The 21,719-nt window shown below is 39.6% G+C and overlaps 1 protein-coding gene across 1 annotated transcript in view; it reads right to left on the bottom strand.

The window, feature by feature from the left end:
* Nucleotides 1–11,399: 11,399 nt before the first annotated feature.
* CPT1A (carnitine palmitoyltransferase 1A) overlaps nucleotides 11,400–21,719 on the bottom strand; it is a 118,405-nt gene continuing 108,085 nt past the window's right edge. The window contains 1 exon segment of the mRNA XM_053720449.1: nucleotides 11,400–15,110. Coding sequence (XP_053576424.1) covers nucleotides 15,012–15,110 — 99 coding nt within the window. The 3' untranslated portion in view covers nucleotides 11,400–15,011.

The following is a 21,719-nucleotide window of genomic DNA, read 5'->3' as shown; positions in this document are numbered from 1 at the left end:
AGGGAGGGGCTATATATACAGCTCTGCTCTGGTGCTCTTTGCCACTTCCTGTTAGCAGGAGGTAAATATCCCACAAGTAAGGATGAAATCCGTGGACTTGTCATATCGTAAAAGAAAGTAATTTATCAGGTAAGCAGACATTTACTTTTATCAGCTTTGCTGTGGTGCTCTTCGCCTCCTCCTGCTGGCCAGAAGTGGAATTCCCAACAGTAATTAATGATGATCCGTGGACTCACCATGTCATTAGAAATGTGTTCAATGGATTATTTAGTACATCTATAATTCTTAATAATAATTATTTTCTTCTACAAGATATGACGAGTCCACGGATTTCATCCTTACTTGTGGGATATTATCCTCCTGCTAACAGGAAGTGGCAAAGAGCTGTATATATAGCTCCTCCCTTCCCCTCCACCCCCAGTCATTCTCTTTGCCTGTGTTTGTACTAGGAAGAAGTAAAGTGAGGTGTTAGTTTTAGTTTCTTCAATCAAGAAGTTTTTTTATTTTAAATGGTACCGGTGAGTACTATTTTTCTCAGGGGGATATGGAAGAAGATTTCTGCCCTGAGGTTAATGATCTTAGCAGATTTAACGAAGATCCAAGTTTTGAAAAGAGAAAGAGAGCCCCTCATAGTGCAGATATCTCTATACAGTGTAAGGGTATAGTATAAACCAAAAAGCAGGTACTCACAAGCGGAGCGGCACTTTTCGTTAAAAAAGTGCAGACAAGCGGGCTGACATTTCCAGCAGTCAGTACGCTGACCAATGCAGTATGGTGTAGGTCCGTGGACGTCTCACGGTCAGGATGGCCTCCGGTATAGCCCTGATGGTGTTGGGAGCCGTACTCAGCAAGGTGCCTCTTTTACCCAACCGGGATCAAATCCTCTTAAGCAATGGCCGATGGCCAATGTGAGCTGTTAAAAGACTATTTTATCATGTCTCTTTGTATATAAAATGGAACACAGTCCAGACTGAGTGGTTAGGAAATATGTTTAATGGAGCTGATAACGCGTTTCTCGGCCGTTAGCTCCTGGCCGTTTCATCAGATCAATTACATACATTGTTAAAAGGTACATTTAAAAAGGTGTGCGTGTCACCTGATTAGATAAAAAAAGAACCAATGAGCACATTGGTAACATTGTTACAAAGAAACAATTTTGTTAAACATTTTTCTAAATGGTTGAGAACAGGTAGCTAATACCAAAGGAGTTAGCTTGGTTTACAATGCAATACAATGTTAAAATTATGATTTTAAAAAATTACGAGTTGTAAAACATATATATAACAATAAAAAAGATTTGAAGACCAATATTTTGAGATGATTGGATAAAAAAACATTATAACCTGTAACAAAGAGTTTGTGTAAAAGAACCGCAAATTTGCCGAATGTGAAAAGGTTTTTTTCTTTTTTTGTTAGAATAAAGAGAAAAAAAAAGAGAAAAAAAAAAAAAGAAAAATACCTTTTCACATTCAGCAAATTTGCAGTTCTTTTACACAAACTCTTTGTTACAGGTTATAATGGTTTTTTATCCAATCATCTCAAAATATTGGTCTTCAAATCTTTTTTATTGTTATATATATGTTTTACGACTCGTAATTTTTTAAAATCATAATTTTAACATTGTATTGCATTGTAAACCAAGCTAACTCCTTTGGTATTAGCTACCTGTTCTCAACCATTTAGAAAAATGTTTAACAAAATCGTCTCTTTGTAACAATGTTACCAATGTGCTCATTGGTTCTTTTTTTATCTAATCAGGTGACACGCACACCTTTTTAAATGTACCTTTTAACAATGTATGTAATTGATCTGATGAAACGGCCAGGAGCTAACGGCCGAGAAACGCGTTATCAGCTCCATTAAACATATTTCCTAACCACTCAGTCTGGACTGTGTTCCATTTTATATACAAAGAGACATGATAAAATAGTCTTTTAACAGCTCACATTGGTCATCGGCCATTGCTTAAGAGGATTTGATCCCGGTTGGGTAAAAGAGGCACCTTGCTGAGTACGGCTCCCAACACCATCAGGGCTATACCGGAGGCCATCCTGACCGTGAGACGTCCACGGACCTACACCATACTGCATTGGTCAGCGTACTGACTGCTGGAAATGTCAGCCCGCTTGTCTGCACTTTTTTAACGAAAAGTGCCACTCCGCTTGTGAGTACCTGCTTTTTGGATTTTACTATACCCTTACACTGTATAGAGATATCTGCACTATGAGGCGCTCTCTTTCTCTTTTCACTATTTAGATATCTGACTCACCAACAGCACCAAGAGAAGCAGCCTCGCTACACAGAAAGATTTTTGGATTCTCTCGACTCCTATCTAATAACGGACTTTTGGGTTTGCATTAGCAATTTATGTTGGAACTTTTTTCACTTTATATCAACAGCCACCGTCACTTGTCACATATATATTGGTTATTTTTATAATGTTTTAGTTGATTGTAGACATCACTGTGTGTATATACTATTTTCATTTTCATTTTTATTTTTTCCTGCTATATATAGCAAACAATATAATATTTTCTTTTACTTCTTTAATGCCACTATACTTTGTGGAATTTTTTTTAGCAATTTACACTAATCATTCTGCAAAACAGACACAACCCTATCGCTATTAACCCCCCCTTTTTTGGCGCACCTTATTTATATTTTGTATAATTATTTTTACAAAATATATACCCCCTTAAGATCCAAGTTGGTTCCCACAGAGCTTCTGAAGGTAGTACAAGAGAGATCTTCAGTGTGGAGAATGGTGTCATGCTACAAGCAACATTGAGGTATGTTCAGTCCTTTATTTTTGAGGAGACTTGGTGTATCAGAACTGGCTGACATGGGAAGGGGTAAGCAGTAGACCTGTTAAAACAGAGGGTATTACTGAAAAACCTGTATATTATTTATTAACATGGTATTGGGCTTTATGCAGCAAAGGGCTTATTGCAGCATATATCAGAGACACTGGGAGAGGCAGCTTAGCGGTTTGGTTTTTATTGTAGACAACAAACATTTATATAGCTGTTTTTTATGAGTTGTTTGGGGACCACATGGCTTTTGGCTAAAGCGCTTCCCATGTGGTTGTACAGGCTGAGGGGAATGTCGTCCATGATTCAGCGAGGCCTATTTTCCCACGCTCAGACGCGCAGTTACTCTGGCTGTGAAGGCAGCAGGCATTAGCTTCGGATGGGTCTAAACTGATGTCCTGCTAACCGGATCGTTAGCGAGTCCTTTTGCAGTACCCTGGGGGCAGGTAGGCGCCACAGCAGAGCTGTGGTGAGGTGCAGGGGTCGTTTTTTGAAATGATTCATTTTTTGCTTTAAAAAACTTTTAGAGGTTAATTTTACCCTTTTGCCTTAGGGTGCAATAATTTTTGGCACTATTGTATATGTGTAGCTAATTAGATAGCGTTATTTAATGTTTTTAGGCAGTTTGGAAAAAATTGTGCGCTTTTTTATTTCTTAAAGGCGCAGTACACGTTTTTCTAAAAATTGTTTAATTCAATAAATAAAGTGTTTAACGACTTTTGTGGTTATTACTAGTCTGTTCAACATGTCTGACATTGAGGAAACTCATTGCTCTATGTGTTTGGAAGCCATTGTGGAACTCCCTCTTACATTGTGTACCTCTTGTACTGAAAGGGCCTTACATTGTAAAAAGCATTTTTTAGGTAAAGTGTGTCTAAGGATGATTCTCAGTCTGAAGAGAATCAGGATATGCCATCCAATTCTCCCCAAGTGTCACAACCTTTAACGCCCACACAAGCGACGCAAAGTACCTCTAGTGCGTCTAATTCTTTTACTCTGCAGGAGATGGCTGCAGTTATGTCAACTACCCTTACAGAGGTATTATCTAAATTACCAGTGTTGCAGGGTAAACGCAGTAGGTCAGGTATTAATGTGAATACTGAATCCTCTGATGCTTTATTGGATATTTCCGATGTACCCTCACAGTGCTCTGAGTTGTTGGTCAGGGAATTGCTGTCTGAGGGAGAACTTTCAGACTCAGGAAATGTGTTACCTCAGACAGATTTGGACATCATGTCCTTTAAATTTAAGCTTGAACACCTCCGCCTGTTACTTCGGGAGGTTTTAGCGACTCTGGATGATTGTGACCCTATTGTGATACCACCAGAGAAATTGTGTAAGATGGATAAATATTTAGAGGTGCCTACTTACACTGATGTTTTTCCGGTTCCTAAAAAAATGTCGGAAATTGTTAAAAAGGAATGGGATAGACCAGGCATACCGTTCTCTCCCCCTCCTAATTTTAAGAAAATGTTTCCCATATCCGACACCATTCGGGACTCTTGGCAAACAGTCCCTAAGGTGGAGGGAGCTATATCTACCCTGGCTAAGCGTACAACTATACCCATTGAGGACAGTTGTGCTTTCAAAGACCCTATGGATAAAAAGTTAGAGGTAAAGAAATTATTCATCAGGGTTTTCTTTTACAACCTACGGCTTGCATTGTTCCAGTTACTACTGCAGCAGCTTTTTGGTTTGATGCTCTAGAAGAGTCTCTGAAGGTTGAGACTCCATTAGATGACATTTTGGATAGAATTAAGGCTCTCAAGCTAGCTAATTCTTTTATTACAGATGCCGCTTTTCAAATTGCTAAATTAGCGGTGAAAAATGAAGGATTTGCCATTTTAGAGAGTTATGGCTCAAGTCTTGGTCTGCTGATGTTTCATCAAAATCTAAACTTTTAGCTATTCCTTTTAAAGGTAAGATCCAATTCGGCCTGAATTGAAGGAAATCATTTCTGACATTACGGGAGGTAAAGGCCATGCCCTACCTCAGGATAAATCTGTTAAGATGAGGGGTAAACAAAATTATTTTCGTTCCTTTCGAAACTTTAAAGGAGGACCCCTCTGCTTCCTCTTCCTCCACAAAGCAGGAAGGGAATTTGGCTCAATCCAAGTCAGTCTGGAGACCCAATCAGGCTTGGAATAAAGGTAAACAATCCAAGAAGCCCGCTTCTGCTACAAAGACAGCATGAAGGGGTGGCCCCCGATCCGGGACCTGATCTAGTAGGGGCAGACTTTCTTTCTTTGCTCAGGCTTGGGCAAGAGATGTTCAGGACCCTTGTGCACTGAAAATAGTGACCCTCGGGTATCAACTGGAATTCAAGGATTTTCTCCCAAGAGGGAGATTTCATCTTTCACGATTATCTGCAGACCAGATAAAAAGAGAGGCGTTCTTACGCTGTGTAAAAGACCTTTCTACCATGGGAGTAATCTGTCCTGTTCCAAAACTGGAACAGGGGCAGGGGTTTTATTCAAATCTTTTCGTGGTTCCCAAAAAAGAGGGAACTTTCAGACCCATTTTAGATCTCAAGTGTCTAAACAAATTTCTCAGAGTTCCATTATTCAAGATGGAGACTATACAAACAATTTTACCAATGATCCAGGAGGGTCAATATAGGACTACCATGGACTTGAAGGATGCTTACCTTCATATTCCAATCCACAAGGATCATCATCAGTTTCTAAGGTTTGCCTTCCTGGACAAACATTATCAGTTCATGGCTCTTCCCTTCGAGTTGGCCACAGCACCCAGAATCTTCACAAAGGTTCTAGGGTCCCTTCTGGCGGTTCTCAGACCACGAGGCATAGCAGTGGCGCCTTATCTGGACGACATTTTAATCCAGGTGTCGAATTATCATCTGACAAAATCTCACACGGACACAGTCCTATCTTTCCAGAGAACTCACGGTTGGAAGATGAACATAGAAAAGAGTTCACTAGTTCCACTGACAAAGGTTCTTTTCTTGGGAACTCTGATAGACTCGGTAGACATGAAAATATTTCTAACGGAGGTCAGAAAATCAAAGATTCTAAATTCTTGCCGAGCACTTCGGTCCATTCCTCGGCCATCAGTGGCTCAGTGTATGGAGGTAATTGGATTAATGGTAGCGGCAATGGACATAATTCCGTTTGCTCGCTTTCATCTCAGACCACTGCAGCTGTGCATGCTTGGATGGTGGAATGGGGATTATGCAAATTTATCTCCTCAGATAAATCTGGATCAAGAGACCAGAGACTCTCTTCTTTGGTGGTTGTCGCCAGATCATCTGTCCCAGGGGACTTGTTTCCGCAGACCCTCGTGGGTAATAGTGACAATGGACGCCAGTCTTCTGGACTGGGGTGCAGTCTGGAATTCCCTGAAGGGTCAGGGTGTTTGGACTCAGGTGGAGTCTCTACTTCCAATCAATATTCTGGAACTGAGAACAATATTCAATGCGCTTCAGGCATGGCCTCAGTTGGCTTCGGCCAAATTCATCAGATTCCAGTCGGACAATATCACGACTGTGGTGTATATCAATCATCAGGGGGGAACAAGGAGTTCCTTAGCGATGATAGAAGTATCAAAGATAATCCGATGGGCGGAGGCCCACTCTTGCTATCTATCAGCAATCTACATCCCAGGAGTAGAGAACTGGGAAGCGGATTTTCTAAGTTGTCAGACTTTTCACCTGGGGGAGTGGGAGCTCCACCCGGAGGTGTTTGCCTCTCTGATTCTCCGATGGGGCAGCCTGGAATTGGATCTGATGGCATCTCAACAGAATGCCAAGCTTCCAAGATACAGATCCAGGTTGAGGGATCCTCAAGCCTTGGCAGTTCCTTGGTCGTTCAGCCTAGCTTATGTGTTTCCACAGTTTCCTCTCCTTCCACGTGTGATTTCTTGGATCAAACAGGAGAGAGCTTCAGTAATCCTGATAGCGCCTGCGTGGCCACGCAGGACTTGGTATGCGGATCTAGTGGACATGTCTCTGCCACCGTGGAAACTTCCGTTGAGACAGGACCTGCTCATTCAAGGTCCTTTCCAACATCCAAATCTAAGTTCTTTGCAGCTGACTGCTTGGAGATTGAACGCTTGATTTTATCTAAGCGTGGATTCTCTGATTCGGTCATCGATACTTTGATACAGGCTCGAAAGCCTGTTACTAGAAAAATCTATCATAAGATATGGCGTAAATATCTTTATTGGTGTGAATCCAAAGGTTACTCATGGAGTAAGGTTAGGATTCCCAGGATTCTGTCCTTTCTCCAAGAAGGATTGGAGAAAGGGTTATCAGCTAGTTCCTTAAGGGGACAAATTTCTGCTTTGTCGATTTTGCTTCACAAACGTTTGGCAGATATGCCAGATGTTCAGTCTTTTTGTCAGGCTCTATCTAGAATTAAGCCTGTATTTAGACCAATTACTTTTCCTTGGAGTTTGAATTTGGCTCTTCGAGTTCTTCAAGGGGTTCCGTTTGAACCCATGCATTCCATAGATATTAAATTGTTATCTTGGAAAGTTCATTATTCATTGTTTATTCTGGAAAGCGTAGGGGTCAGAAAGCTACGGCTACCTCTTTCTTTTTGGCTGAGGAGTATCATCTGCCTGGCATATGAGACTGCTGGACTGCAGCATCCTGAAAGAATTACGGCTCATTCTACTAGGGCTGTGGCTTCCACATGGGCCTTTAAAAACGATACATCTGTTGAACAGATTTGTAAGGCTGCGACTTCACGTCACTTCATACTTTTTCCAAATTTTACAAATTTGATACTTTTGCTTCTTCTGAGGCTGATTTTGGGAGAAAAGTTCTTCAAGCAGCGGTGCCTTTCGTTTAGGTCTCTGCCTTGTCCCTCCCTTTCATCCGTGTCCTGTAGCTTTGGTATTGTATCCCACAAGTAAGGATGAAATCCATGGACTCCTCGTATCTTGTAGAAGACAAGGAAATTTATGCTTACCTGATAAATTTATTTCTTCTACGATACGACGAGTCCACAGCCCTCCCTTTCATTTTAAGACAGATTATATTTTATTTTACAAATAATCATCAAAGCGAGAATGTGTTCAGAACTAAATAATCCCCGAGTGCTCAAAACGTATATCGAAGCACACAATAATGGGGAATTCAGGTCCCAGTAATCAGTGTATCAATCTTGGACCCCGGTCAGTATAGAAAGTCACTCAGGTTGAAACAGAGTCCATTGTCCCATGGAGAGAGTAAAATCCCCAAAATTCAGAGTATCAAAGTGTGTCCCAGAGCCTAGTAGTCACGGGTGGAAATGCCAGTTCACAATATTACGTCTGTGATCAACTCTTACCCTCCACTAAGTTGGTGGGGTGCCTGGGAACACTTCCGTACTTCTCCTCGAATAGGTCGATGAAACCCTTCCTAGGGGGTGCAGTCTGTGTTAGAGACAGTGGGTAGGAGAGTGACGTCGCTACAGCCTGAAGGGGGTGTGTGCGCTGCTATCCAATTGCAGCCCCAAAAAATCGGCAAAAGAAAAGAGAAGCACTGTTGGCGTGGTGCCAGCTAAAAATGCGGATCAAGCCCAATCCAAATAGTAGAAGGTAGAGGGAAGCAGCACTCTTACTCCATGGTCCTTAAAATCCAAAAGGTTTATTTCAAAAAATGTTAAAACACGTAGAAAAGTGGACAAGCACAGCACAATACAAATGCAAGCTATACAGGTGGAGGGGGGGGAGCAAATCCTTACATGTTTCGTGCTATGCAGCACTTAATCATAGGATAGCTCACCACCTGTGCAGCACACCTTTAAAGGAGCAATGGCCAATCATTCAAAGCCATAGTATACCCAAAATGAATGTCTTAAAGGCATACTGCACAGGTGTGAGAAGAAATGGTGTAACATAATAATACAGAAAAAATACTTATTACATAAGAAGTACAAAATGAAAATGAAAATAAAAATAAAAATGAATGTAAAAAACACATCAATAAATCATGTTACACAAGATCCAAATTAGTCTCAAAAGGAAAAATAATTGTAATTGTAAATCTTATTATAAATCTAAGACAGATCTCCACTGTGACTTTGTTTGTACATTACTCTTGGATTGTACAATAAATATTTTTTACTTCAGCAGATACTACGCCTCATTGGTGCATATTTCTTTTGACTTTATGTTATATTTTATTTTTACAACTTCAGTCACCTCTGCACCTTTTAGCTTTTCCTTTCTCTTCCTAAAACCTTCAGTCGAATGACTGGGTGGTGGAGCTAAGGGAGGAGCTATATATACAGCTCTGCTGTGGTGCTCTTTGCCACTTCCTGTTAGCAGGAGGATAATATCCCACAAGTAAGGATGAAATCCGTGGACTCGTCTTATCGTAGAAGAAATCAATTTATCAGGTAAGCATAAATTTCCTTTTTTTGAATATTTTATATTTAATACTTCAATAACACGCCTTAAGATTATTTTTTTCATATGCGCTAACCCGACATCGCCTTAGACCTAAAGCGTGAAGACTGAAGCACATTGCACATATTTTACATTCCAATGTTCTTCACCTAGAAATTTGTAACTTTTTACTATTAAATATATATTTCTATATACAGTATATGATAATGTAAAATAGATATATATACACACCTATATATCTATAGGAATAGATATATACAGGGAGTGCAGAATTATTAGGCAAGTTGTATTTTTGAGGATTAATTTTATTATTGAACAACAACCATGTTCTCAATGAACCCAAAAAACTCATTAATATCAAAGCTGAATAGTTTTGGAAGTAGTTTTTAGTTTGTTTTTAGTTTTAGCTATTTTAGGGGGATATCTGTGTGTGCAGGTGACTATTACTGTGCATAATTATTAGGCAACTTAACAAAAAACAAATATATACCCATTTCAATTATTTATTTTTACCAGTGAAACCAATATAACATCTCAACATTCACAAATATACATTTCTGACATTCAAAAACAAAACAAAAACAAATCAGTGACCAATATAGCCACCTTTCTTTGCAAGGACACTCAAAAGCCTGCCATCCATGGATTCTGTCAGTGTTTTGATCTGTTCACCATCAACATTGCGTGCAGCAGCAACCACAGCCTCCCAGACACTGTTCAGAGAGGTGTACTGTTTTCCCTCCTTGTAAATCTCACATTTGATGATGGACCACAGGTTCTCAATGGGGTTCAGATCAGGTGAACAAGGAGGCCATGTCATTAGATTTTCTTCTTTTATACCCTTTCTTGCCAGCCACGCTGTGGAGTACTTGGACGCGTGTGATGGAGCATTGTCCTGCATGAAAATCATGTTTTTCTTGAAGGATGCAGACTTCTTCCTGTACCACTGCTTGAAGAAGGTGTCTTCCAGAAACTGGCAGTAGGACTGGGAGTTGAGCTTGACTCCATCCTCAACCCGAAAAGGCCCCACAAGCTCATCTTTGATGATACCAGCCCAAACCAGTACTCCACCTCCACCTTGCTGGCGTCTGAGTCGGACTGGAGCTCTCTGCCCTTTACCAATCCAGCCACGGGCCCATCAAGACTCACTCTCATTTCATCAGTCCATAAAACCTTAGAAAAATCAGTCTTGAGATATTTCTTGGCCCAGTCTTGACGTTTCAGCTTGTGTGTCTTGTTCAGTGGTGGTCGTCTTTCAGCCTTTCTTACCTTGGCCATGTCTCTGAGTATTGCACACCTTGTGCTTTTGGGCACTCCAGTGATGTTGCAGCTCTGAAATATGGCCAAACTGGTGGCAAGTGGCATCTTGGCAGCTGCACGCTTGACTTTTCTCAGTTCATGGGCAGTTATTTTGCGCCTTGGTTTTTCCACACGCTTCTTGCGACCCTGTTGACTATTTTGAATGAAACGCTTGATTGTTCGATGATTACGCTTCAGAAGCTTTGCAATTTTAAGAGTGCTGCATCCCTCTGCAAGATATCTCACTATTTTGACTTTTCTGAGCCTGTCAAGTCCTTCTTTTGACCCATTTTGCCAAAGGAAAGGAAGTTGCCTAATAATTATGCACACCTGATATAGGGTGTTGATGTCATTAGACCACACCCCTTCTCATTACAGAGATGCACATCACCTAATATGCTTAATTGGTAGTAGGCTTTCGAGCCTATACAGCTTGGAGTAAGACAACATGCATAAAGAGGATGATGTGGTCAAAATACTAATTTGCCTAATAATTCTGCACTCCCTGTACAGATATCTATAGAAATATGTATTTAAAATAAAAATTTCCTATATGTGGAAAACATTGGAATATGAAATAATTACAGTAAATATTATTATTATTATTTAGACACATATATATTCTAACCCTTTACAGTCGAATACATGGCCATATACCATATACCTTTGAACCCTTATAAAAATGTTATGAATATTTATATGACTAAATAGATCATGTTTATATGAGTAACTATTTTAATGTATTTATGTTGTGTTTGGTGACACTAATCCGACGTGCATTACATTTGATTGTGCTCGAGTGAACGCGTTTACTTTCAATTTTTAATACTCGTGCAAATTAATGCTACCACAATATTCTGATATTGTGTGCTCCAACGTTGGTGCGCCACTTGTAATCTAGCCCTTATATAAACAAAAGACAAAACTATGAAATAAGTTAAATATCTTTATTAATGACTTCCTACTTCCAACCACAGTCTTTCTAAGATTTACACCCAAAAATAACACATTTTATTTACATGCAGTGGTAATTCAAAGGTAACAAAAACACCTATACGATTAGATATTTAATTAAATGGGGGAAAAATTAAATACAGTTCTCTTTATCAGATTTTAAAATGAACCTTCATGCCAAATATATTCACTTATCTTCACAGAGCATTTCTGCGCGGGCATCAGATTTCAGTTCAAATAAATCGGAATTAAATTATTAAAAAAAAAAATTTTTTTTTAGAAATATGAGACTTGTTACTTTAACACCAATTGGCCAAAACATTACATAAATAGTGCATATTTCATACAGCTTCAGCAAAGAGCAAGAATGAAGAGAATTAATGCAAATTTACATTGAGCAATATATTATGGATGAATTCCCAACCAGCATCTTAGGTACAAAATATTACACACACTTCTGCAATCTCCCAATAAAATTATAAAGGTGCCCGCCCTCAAGGTGTGTACGTGTTTTGTAGGCTTAAAAAAAAAAACACAAACGGCTCAACAGCAAAAGGTGTCCAATATAAAAAGAGTCTATTTGCTACTTATTTAAATAGAAAATGTAAATTCCAGAAATAAACAAGTGCACTAATTTACTCATTATAGAGGCCAAAAAAAAAACCTTCTTAAACTCTTTTATTTGTGAAAATATTACACCGTCTATTTGGATATTTTTAATGAAAATAAACATTAAAATAATTGTAAAATGTATAACTAGTTGTGGACACATTATAGACTTAACTGTTTTGTTTTTTTAAAAAAATTAAATAATAATAAGAAGAAGAAAAACTACAAAATGTTGTGTGTGTTTATATAACATATTATGAGGAATGCACATTTGAATGTATGTCAAAATATTAACCAAAATATAACCACTATTGCACACAGGCAGAAAAAAACCCCAATTGTTAAAACAATAAGGATTTTATTTTTATTTTAAACTTGTTATACAAATCCTGGTTGACAAATACAGAATGGTGTCTATGGTTTGCTAGTCACCATAATAACAGATCTCTGCCACTGGTTTATTTAAAGGGAGACTGATTACTTTTTAATCCTTCATACAAAAGAGCAGCAATAAAACATGGTGATTTTTTAAAAAAAATAAAAAAAAGTGAGGTAAAAGCTTGAAGCTAATACAGCAGCATCAGTTGTGTACATTCTGTACAAAGGTTCATTGACTGCTAATAGAAAGTGCCTATCAAAAAAATGAGCATTAAGAAGAAAGTACCTATCAACCAATGAGCATTAGAAGGAAGTACCTATCAACCAATGAGCATTAGAAGGAAATACCTATCAACCAATGAGCATTAGAAGGAAGTGCCTATCAACCAAATGAGCAATAGAAGGAAGTACCTGTCAACCAAATGAGCAATAGAAGGAAGTACCCATCACTAAGTATGGCTTTCTTTGTCTGACAAAGGTTATTTGTACCTCATTAGAAGAAAGTATAAACTCATCCAGCTTTATTAGTTTCAAGTTAGATTTGAACAGCTTTTATCTCACATTTTCCATAATAATAAAAAAAACATGCTTAAATATAGCACTTTCTTATGGATAACAGTATATACAGTAGTGTCCCTTTAAATACATGTTCCAGAATATTTCCATCATTAAAATAACATATAGAAAATTCCTAAGCTACCATTAAATTGTAATTGTAGATATGTTTACCTTGCACAGTGCTTAGTAATGGAACTGGATAATATGAATGGTTTTGCTATGGGAGAATCTAGGATACCATTTATTTAGTTTATCACAAAAAAAAATCATTCCCAGTTTTATAAACTGTGAACCTTCATTTAAGGCACTCATAATACAGAAAATTAAAAAGAAAATGTTATTTTTAGAAATTAAATAGAAGGGTTTAACTGGAAACTATTTTATAACACAAACCTATTTCATTGAAAGTTAAAATAAGTTTGATTAGGAGCCTAAAAAAGTATACATAATATAGCAAGCTTCTATCCTAATTCTACATCATGTAATACCATTTTTTTGTTTATCCATAAATGTATTTCAGATAAATACGTAAAACTAGATTTGCTCATAATAAAATCTGATATTTATAAATGGACATTTTATCTTATTTCAGGTGGGGTTTAAAGAACACATTTATTAATATACTTTTTTGCACAGAAAAAAAAAAGATATATTGCTAATAGTTTAGTTTGAGTTTTAAAACATTTTTTGGTTGGAGGCATAGTCTATGCTGCCCATTGGAAGGGGAGTATCGGCAACCCCCATGGCCTGTGGGTGTGGTCAGTAATGTCACATGGGAAGGGTCAATACAGGTCATGGTATGTCTAGGCAGTCTGGAGGTGTGGTCATGTGATCCTCCATAAGGTAGTGCCTCAGTAGGAACTGTGCTTTTTTTAAACTGGAACTATACTGCTGAACACAGTACGGCTTGGATATCATCCACATGAAAAAAATAGTAGTTAACCGTGTAGAATTTCTATTAGAATGAAAAGAAATGTGAGGCAAAAGCTGTTTAAAGTTAAAGTGGAACTAAAACATTAGTATTATTTGGGTATTGACTATTGTTTATTGGTGGACAGGTACTTCCTGTGAATGCTTATTGGTTGACATGTACTTCCTGTTAATACTCGTTGGTTGACACGTGCTTCCTATAAATGTTTCTTGTCTTGTTGTTAAGCACAGCATGTAATGGTGTAGAAATTAACCCATAAAAATAATTTATTTTAAATTCCTACTTTAGGAGTAAAACATTTTAAGCCAACAAACTTCTGTTCAAGTTAATACAAGATAATGCCCTTGTGAGACTTAACATATAGGATTTTATTTATACCAGTGGCAGAATGTGTAATAAATCTACATATACCATAGTCATATTTTAAATACATACAATCAAGTATCAAGCCCTTTTAACACTGACACTTCAATAAGGTTATTTACTTGCATTGACCTTGATAAATACAAGATCATATAATATCAAGAATTCCCTTGATACACCAAGGCCGATATTAATTAGTATATTTCTGTAAAATATGTATTTATCTTCTGGGTGATTAGAGCAGTATAATACAGCACAAGAAATGAGATTTAGTGAGGTTTACATGCGATTAAAAGAAGCTGATGTTCTAGATGCACAAATAAGTTTAGCAGAAAAAAATAATCTATTTCTATTAGTGAGAAAACCTTTGTTTGTTCAATGCACAAGAAATACACAGAAAACATAGTTCAATGTAACCACGGCCATACACATAAGTGGTTCTGATTATTCTCTAACAAAGAAGCCCTTTGAACTATTTTAGGTAACATTCCGTCATCAAAAGAGCACATAAGTGTGAAAATACATTCCACAGGATTTAAAACAAATGGCTGTATAAAAATATTTTCTAACTGGCCAATATCTGTATGTGTGTGAGTGTATATATATATATATATATATATATATATATATATATTCATTCATTCATTCATTGCAGTCAATTAGCAACTACAGATTCATTACTGTTAGTTGCAGGATATGTATGTACTATGAGCTAGAATAGGATCGTATTCCTGTATCTTCAATCAGTTGTTTTATTTTTTGCCCTTATTGGAGTTGTTCGTGCTGATGTTAAACAAGGCAAGGATATCGAGCATTGCTTGTCGGAGATTTTTTCCAAAGCGGTGTGAATCCTGAAAAGAAAAAAGTATTATGTACATCAAAAGGAGTTATTATTATGTATCTATATGGCTTCTGCCTAGACGTAAATGAATACATCTTACAGCATTCATTTGCTACGTCCCTGGAAAAGATATAGTATATTTGGTAAAGTTTTAAGGGAATATTTTCATTCATGTAACTACAGAAGAAGGTTTACTTTCTATTTGCACATGTGCAGTAACTCTGCAGTGTAACCTAAGTACCAATACGATAGCACGATGATTAGCAGGAGGTGCATGAGATGTATTTAGTGTATAATGTGCAGTAACTCTCCTTCACATACCTGCAGTGTAACCTAGGTACCAATATGGCAGCACGATGATTAGCAGGAGGTGCAGGAGCTGTATTTAGTGTATAATGTGCAGTAACTCTCCTTCACATACCTGCAGTGTAACCTAGGTACCAATACGATAGCACCATGATTAGCAGGAGGTATATGACATGTATTTAGTGTATAATGTGCATTAACTCTCCTTCAGATACCTGCAGTTTAACCTAGGTACCAATACGATAGCACCATGATTAGCAGGAGGTGCATGATATGTATATAGTGTATTATGTGCAGTAACTCTCCTTCACATACCTGCAGTGTAACCTAGGTACCAATATGTCAGCACCATTATTAGCAGGAGATGCATATAGTGTACAGTATAATGTATAGTGTATACCTGCAGTGTAACCTAGGTACCAATATGTCAGCACCATTATTAGCAGGAGGTGCATGAGATGTATTTAGTGTATTATGTGCAGTAACTCTCCTTCACATACCTGCAGTGTAACCTAGGTACCAATATGTCAGCACCATTATTAGCAGGAGGTGCATGCAATGTATTTAGTGTATAATGTGCAGTAACTCTCCTTCACATACCTGCAGTGTAACCTAGGTACCAATACGGTAGCACCATGATTAGCAGGAGGTGCACGAGATGTACAACGGGGGGTGCAGTGGTCGCAACTGCGACCGGGCCTCCGAGGGTGGGGGCCCAGCTTAAAAAAAAAAAAAATTCAATAAAAAACGTTGACCTGCCACTGCCTGCACTGATATCATGCGAGTGTGACGTGATGCTTCACTAGTGTCTCTGACTACAGGGGTTAGTGTTTCAGTTTTACCCTTTGGTGTTTACGTGTGTGTGTGTGTGTGTGTGTGTGTATGTGACTGTGTGTGTATTTATGCATGTATGTGTGTTTGTGTATGTTTGTGGAACCAGCAAATTACAGACCTTGTTAATACAGCATGTGGGGGGGGGGGCAAACAGTGTCAGTTTATACAGTACCACTATATACAGTACGGGGGGGGGGGCTGGACCATGTCACAGACTACTGTGGTCACTTTATAAAGTACTGGGGTGGGTAGGGTCAGGCCAGCCATCTCACCGGCAGATTACAGACTGTGTCACTAACTCACTATATACAATACTGGTGGGTTAAACAGTGTCACTGTATACAGTAATAGGGAGTCAGACCATCTCACAGACTGTGGGCACAGGGTACCTCCTTTTGCAGACGTAATCTGATTCACATTTTTCCCCTGTGTTAAATAATAATAATAAAAAAAATGTATCAAATTTACCTTTTTTTTGGGGGGGGGGGGGGCTTTCTAGATTCTTGCACCTGGGCACTCTGTCAGCACCATGACTAGCAGGAGGTGCATGAGATGTATTTAGTGTATAATGTGCAGTAACTCTCCTTCACATACCTGCAGTGTAACCTAGGTACCAATACGTCAGGACCATGATTAGCAGGAGGTGCAGGAGCTGTATTTAGTGTATAATGTGCAGTAACTCTCCTGCACATACCTGCAGTGTAACCTAGGTACCAATACGTCAGGACCATGATTAGCAGGAGGTGCATGAGATATATTTAGTGTATAATGTGCAGTAACTCTCCTTCACATACCTGCAGTGTAACCTAGGTACCAATATGTCAGCACCATGATTAGCAGGAGGTGCATGAGATGTATTTAGTGTATAATGTGCAGTAACTCTCCTTCAGATACCTGCAGTGTAACCTAAGTACCAATACGTCAGCACCATGATTAGCAGGAGGTGCATGAGATGTATTTAGTGTATAATGTGCAGCAACTCTCCTTCACATACCTGCAGTGTAACCTAGGTACCAATATGTCAGCACCATGATTAGCAGGAGGTGCATGAGATGTATTTAGTGTATAATGTGCAGTAACTCTCCTTCACATACCTGCAGTGTAACCTAAGTACCAATACGTCAGCACCATGATTAGCAGGAAGTGCATGAGATGTATTTAAGATCCCTTTAAGTTTTGAGTTTTACTTAAATGAGAGGTAATACCAGGATTTCTCTTGTTAAGTGTATTCAGTCCACGAGTCATCCATTACTTATGGGATTATATCTCCTTCCCAACAGGAAGTTGCAAGAGGATCACCCAAGCAGAGCTGCTATATAGCTCATCCCCTCACATGTCATACCCAGTCATTCTCTTGCAACTCAACTAGATAGGTCGTTGTGAGAGGTTTGTGGTGTTTTTTATACTTAGTTTATTTCTTCAATCAAAAGTTTGTTATTTTAAATGGCACCGGAGTGTGCTGTTTGTTCTCAGGCAGTATTTAGAAGAAGAATCTGCCTGCGTTTTCTATGATCTTAGCAGAAGTAACTAAGATCCACTGGCTGTTCTCGCACATTCTGAGGAGTGGGGTAACTTTCAGAAAGGGAATAGCATGTGGGGAATCCTGCAAACAAGGTATGTGCAGTAAATTATTTTTCTAAGGAATGGAATTGACTAAGAAAATACTTCTGATACCGATGTAATGTAAGTACAGCCTTAAATGCAGCAGCGACTGGTATCAGGCTGATGAATGTATGTACAATAAGTAATTTTCTAAGGAATGGAATTTGACTAAGAAAATACTGTTAATACTGAAGTATTGTATAAGCCTTAACTGCAGTAGAAGCGACTGGTAGCAGGCTTATTAATAACACTACCTAACTTTTAAAGTGTATGTTTAAAACGTTTACTGGCATGTTATTCGTTTTTTGTGAGGTACTTTGGTGATAAATCTTTTGGGGCATGATTTTCCACATGGCTGTTGTTTATTTCTATATAGAAACGATTAACTGAGGTTTCCCACTGTTGTAATAGGAGTGGGAGGAGCCTATTTTAGCGCTTTTTTGCGCAGTAAAAATTCAGTTTCAGTCTTCCTGCTTCTTCCTCCTTGATCCAGGACGTCTCTAGAGAGCTCAGGGGTCTTCAAAAGTCATTTTGAGGGAGGTAATCAGTCACAGCAGACCCGTGACAGTGTGTTTGACTGTGATAAAAACGTTAATTGTTAAATTGATTATCCGTTTTTGGGTATTAAGGGGTTAATCATCCATTTGCTAGTGGGTGCAATACTTTTCTAACTTAATACATTTACTGTGAAAATTTGGTTGCTATAACTGATTTGGTTCATTGTTATTTCAACTGTGACTTTTTTTGTGCTTCTTAAAGGCGCAGTAGCGTTTTTTATATTGCTTGTAAATTTATTTGAAAGGATTTTCCAAGCTTGCTAGTCTCATTGCGAGTCTGTTTAAACATGTCTGACACAGATGAATCTGTTTGTTCACTATGTTTGAAGGCCAATGTGGAGCCCCACAGAAATATGTGTACTAAATGTATTGATGTCACTTTGAATAAAAGTCAATCTATATCTGTAAAGAAATTATCACCAGACAACGAGGGGGATGTTATGCCGACTAACTCTCCTCACGTGTCAGTACCTTCGCCTCCCGCTCAGGAGGCGCGTGATATTGTGGCGCCAAGTGCATCAGAGAGGCCCATACAAATCACTTTGCAAGACATGGCTGCTGTTATGACAGAGGTATTATCTAAATTGCCTGAATTAAGAGGCAAGCGCGATAGCTCTGGGTTAAGGACAGAGCGTGCTGATGATGTGAGAGCCATGTCTGATACTGCGTCACAATTTGCAGAACATGAGGACGGAGAGCTTCATTCTGTGGGTGACGGATCTGATCCAGGGAGACCGGATTCAGAGATTTCTAATTTTAAATTTAAGCTTGAGAACCTCCGCGTATTGCTAGGGGAGGTATTAGCGGCTCTAAATGATTGTAACACGGTTGCAATTCCAGAGAAAGTATGTAGGTTGGATAGATACTTTGCGGTACCGGTGTGTACTGACGTTTTTCCTATACCTAAAAGGCTTACAGAAATTATTAGCAAGGAGTGGGATAGACCCGGTGTGCCCTTTTCCCCACCTCCGATATTTAGAAAAATGTTCCCAATAGACGCCACCACACAAGACTTATGGCAGACGGTCCCTAAGGTGGAGGGAGCAGTTTCTACTTTAGCTAAGCGTACCACTATCCCGGTGGAGGATAGTTGTGCTTTTTCGGATCCAATGGATAAAAAATTAGAAGGTTACCTTAAGAAAATGTTTGTTCAACAAGGTTTTATCTTACAGCCCCTTGCATGCATTGCGCCTGTCACTGCTGCTGCGGCATTCTGGTTTGAGTCTCTGGAAGAGGCCATTCGCACAGCTCCATTGGATGAGATTATGGCCAAGCTTAAAGCACTTAAGCTAGCTAATGCATTTGTTTCTGATGCCGTTGTACATTTAACCAAACTAACGGCTAAGAACTCCGGATTCGCCATCCAGGCGCGCAGAGCGCTATGGCTTAAATCCTTGTCAGCTGACGTGACTTCTAAATCTAAATTGCTTAATATTCCTTTCAAAGGGCAGACCTTATTCGGGCCCGGCTTGAAAGAAATTATTGCTGACATTACTGGGGGTAAGGGTCATACTCTTCCTCAGGACAGGGCCAAGTCAAAGGCCAAACAGTCTAATTTTCGTGCCTTTCGTAACTTCAAGGCAGGAGCAGCATCAACTTCCTCCGCTCCAAAACAGGAAGGACCTGTTGCTCGTTATAGACAGGGCTGGAAAACGAACCAGTCCTGGAACAAGGGCAAGCAGGCCAGAAAGCCTTCTTCTGCCCCTAAGACAGCATGAAGAGAGGGCCCCCTATCCGGAAACGGATCTAGTGGGGGGCAGACTATCTCTCTTCGCCCAGGCTTGGGCAAGAGATGTCCAGGATCCCTGGGCGTTGGAGATCATATCTCAGGGATATCTTCTGGACTTCAAAGCATCTCCTCCACAAGGGAGACTTCATCTTTCAAGGTTATCAGCAAACCAAATAAAGAAAGAGGCATTTCTACACTGTGTGCAAGACCTCTTAGTAATGGGGGTGATCCACCCAGTTCCGCGGACGGAACAAGGGCAAGGGTTTTACTCAAATCTGTTTGTGGTTCCCAAGAAAGAGGGAACCTTCAGGCCAATCTTGGACCTAAAAATCTTAAACAAATTCCTAAGAGTTCCATCATTCAAAATGGAAACTATTCGAACCATCCTACCCATGATCCAAGAGGGTCAATACATGACCACGGTAGACTTAAAGGATGCCTACCTTCATATACCGATTCACAAAGATCATTATCGGTACCTAAGATTTGCCTTTCTAGACAGGCATTACCAGTTTGTAGCTCTTCCCTTCGGGTTGGCTACGGCCCCGAGAATCTTTACAAAGGTTCTGGGCTCACTTCTGGCGGTTCTAAGACCGCGAGGCATAGCGGTGGCTCCGTATCTAGACGACATCCTGATACAGGCGTCAAGCTTTCAAATGGCCAAGTATCATACAGAGATAGTTCTGGCATTTCTGAGGTTGCATGGGTGGAAAGTGAACGTGGAAAAGAGTTCTCTATCACCACTCACAAGAGTCTCCTTTCTAGGGACTCTTATAGATTCTGTAGAGATGAAAATTTACCTGACGGAGTCCAGGTTATCAAAGCTTCTAAATGCTTGCCGTGTCCTTCATTCCATTCCACACCCGTCAGTGGCTCAGTGCATGGAAGTAATCGGCTTAACGGTAGCGGCAATGGACTTAGTGCCATTTGCGCGCCTGCATCTCAGACCGCTGCAATTATGCATGCTAAGTCAGTGGAATGGGGATTATTCAGATTTGTCCCCTCTGCTAAGTCTGGACCAAGAGACCAGAGATTCTCTTCTCTGGTGGCTTTCTCGGGTCCATCTGTCCAAGGGTATGACCTTTCGCAGGCCAGATTGGACGATTGTAACAACAGATGCCAGCCTTCTAGGTTGGGGCGCAGTCTGGAACTCCCTGAAGGCTCAGGGATTATGGACTCAGGAGGAGAAACTCCTCCCAATAAATATTCTGGAGTTGAGAGCAATACTCAATGCTCTTCTAGCTTGGCCTCAGTTAGCAACTCTGAGGTTCATCAGATTTCAGTCGGACAACATCACGACTGTGGCTTACATCAACCATCAAGGGGGAACCAGGAGTTCCCTAGCAATGTTGGAAGTCTCAAAGATAATTCGCTGGGCAGAGTCTCACTCTTGTCATCTGTCAGCGATCTACATCCCAGGCATGGAGAACTGGGAGGCGGATTTTCTAAGTCGCCAGACTTTTCATCCGGGGGAGTGGGAACTTCACCCGGAGGTCTTCACTCAACTGATTCATCGTTGGGGCAAACCAGATCTGGATCTCATGGCGTCTCGCCAGAACACCAAGCTTCCTTGTTACGGATCCAGGTCCAG

This window comes from Bombina bombina, chromosome 7 (genome assembly GCF_027579735.1).
Source record: "Bombina bombina isolate aBomBom1 chromosome 7, aBomBom1.pri, whole genome shotgun sequence".
Lineage (NCBI taxonomy): Eukaryota > Metazoa > Chordata > Amphibia > Anura > Bombinatoridae > Bombina > Bombina bombina.
This window is presented reverse-complemented; position numbering and strand designations above follow the sequence as displayed.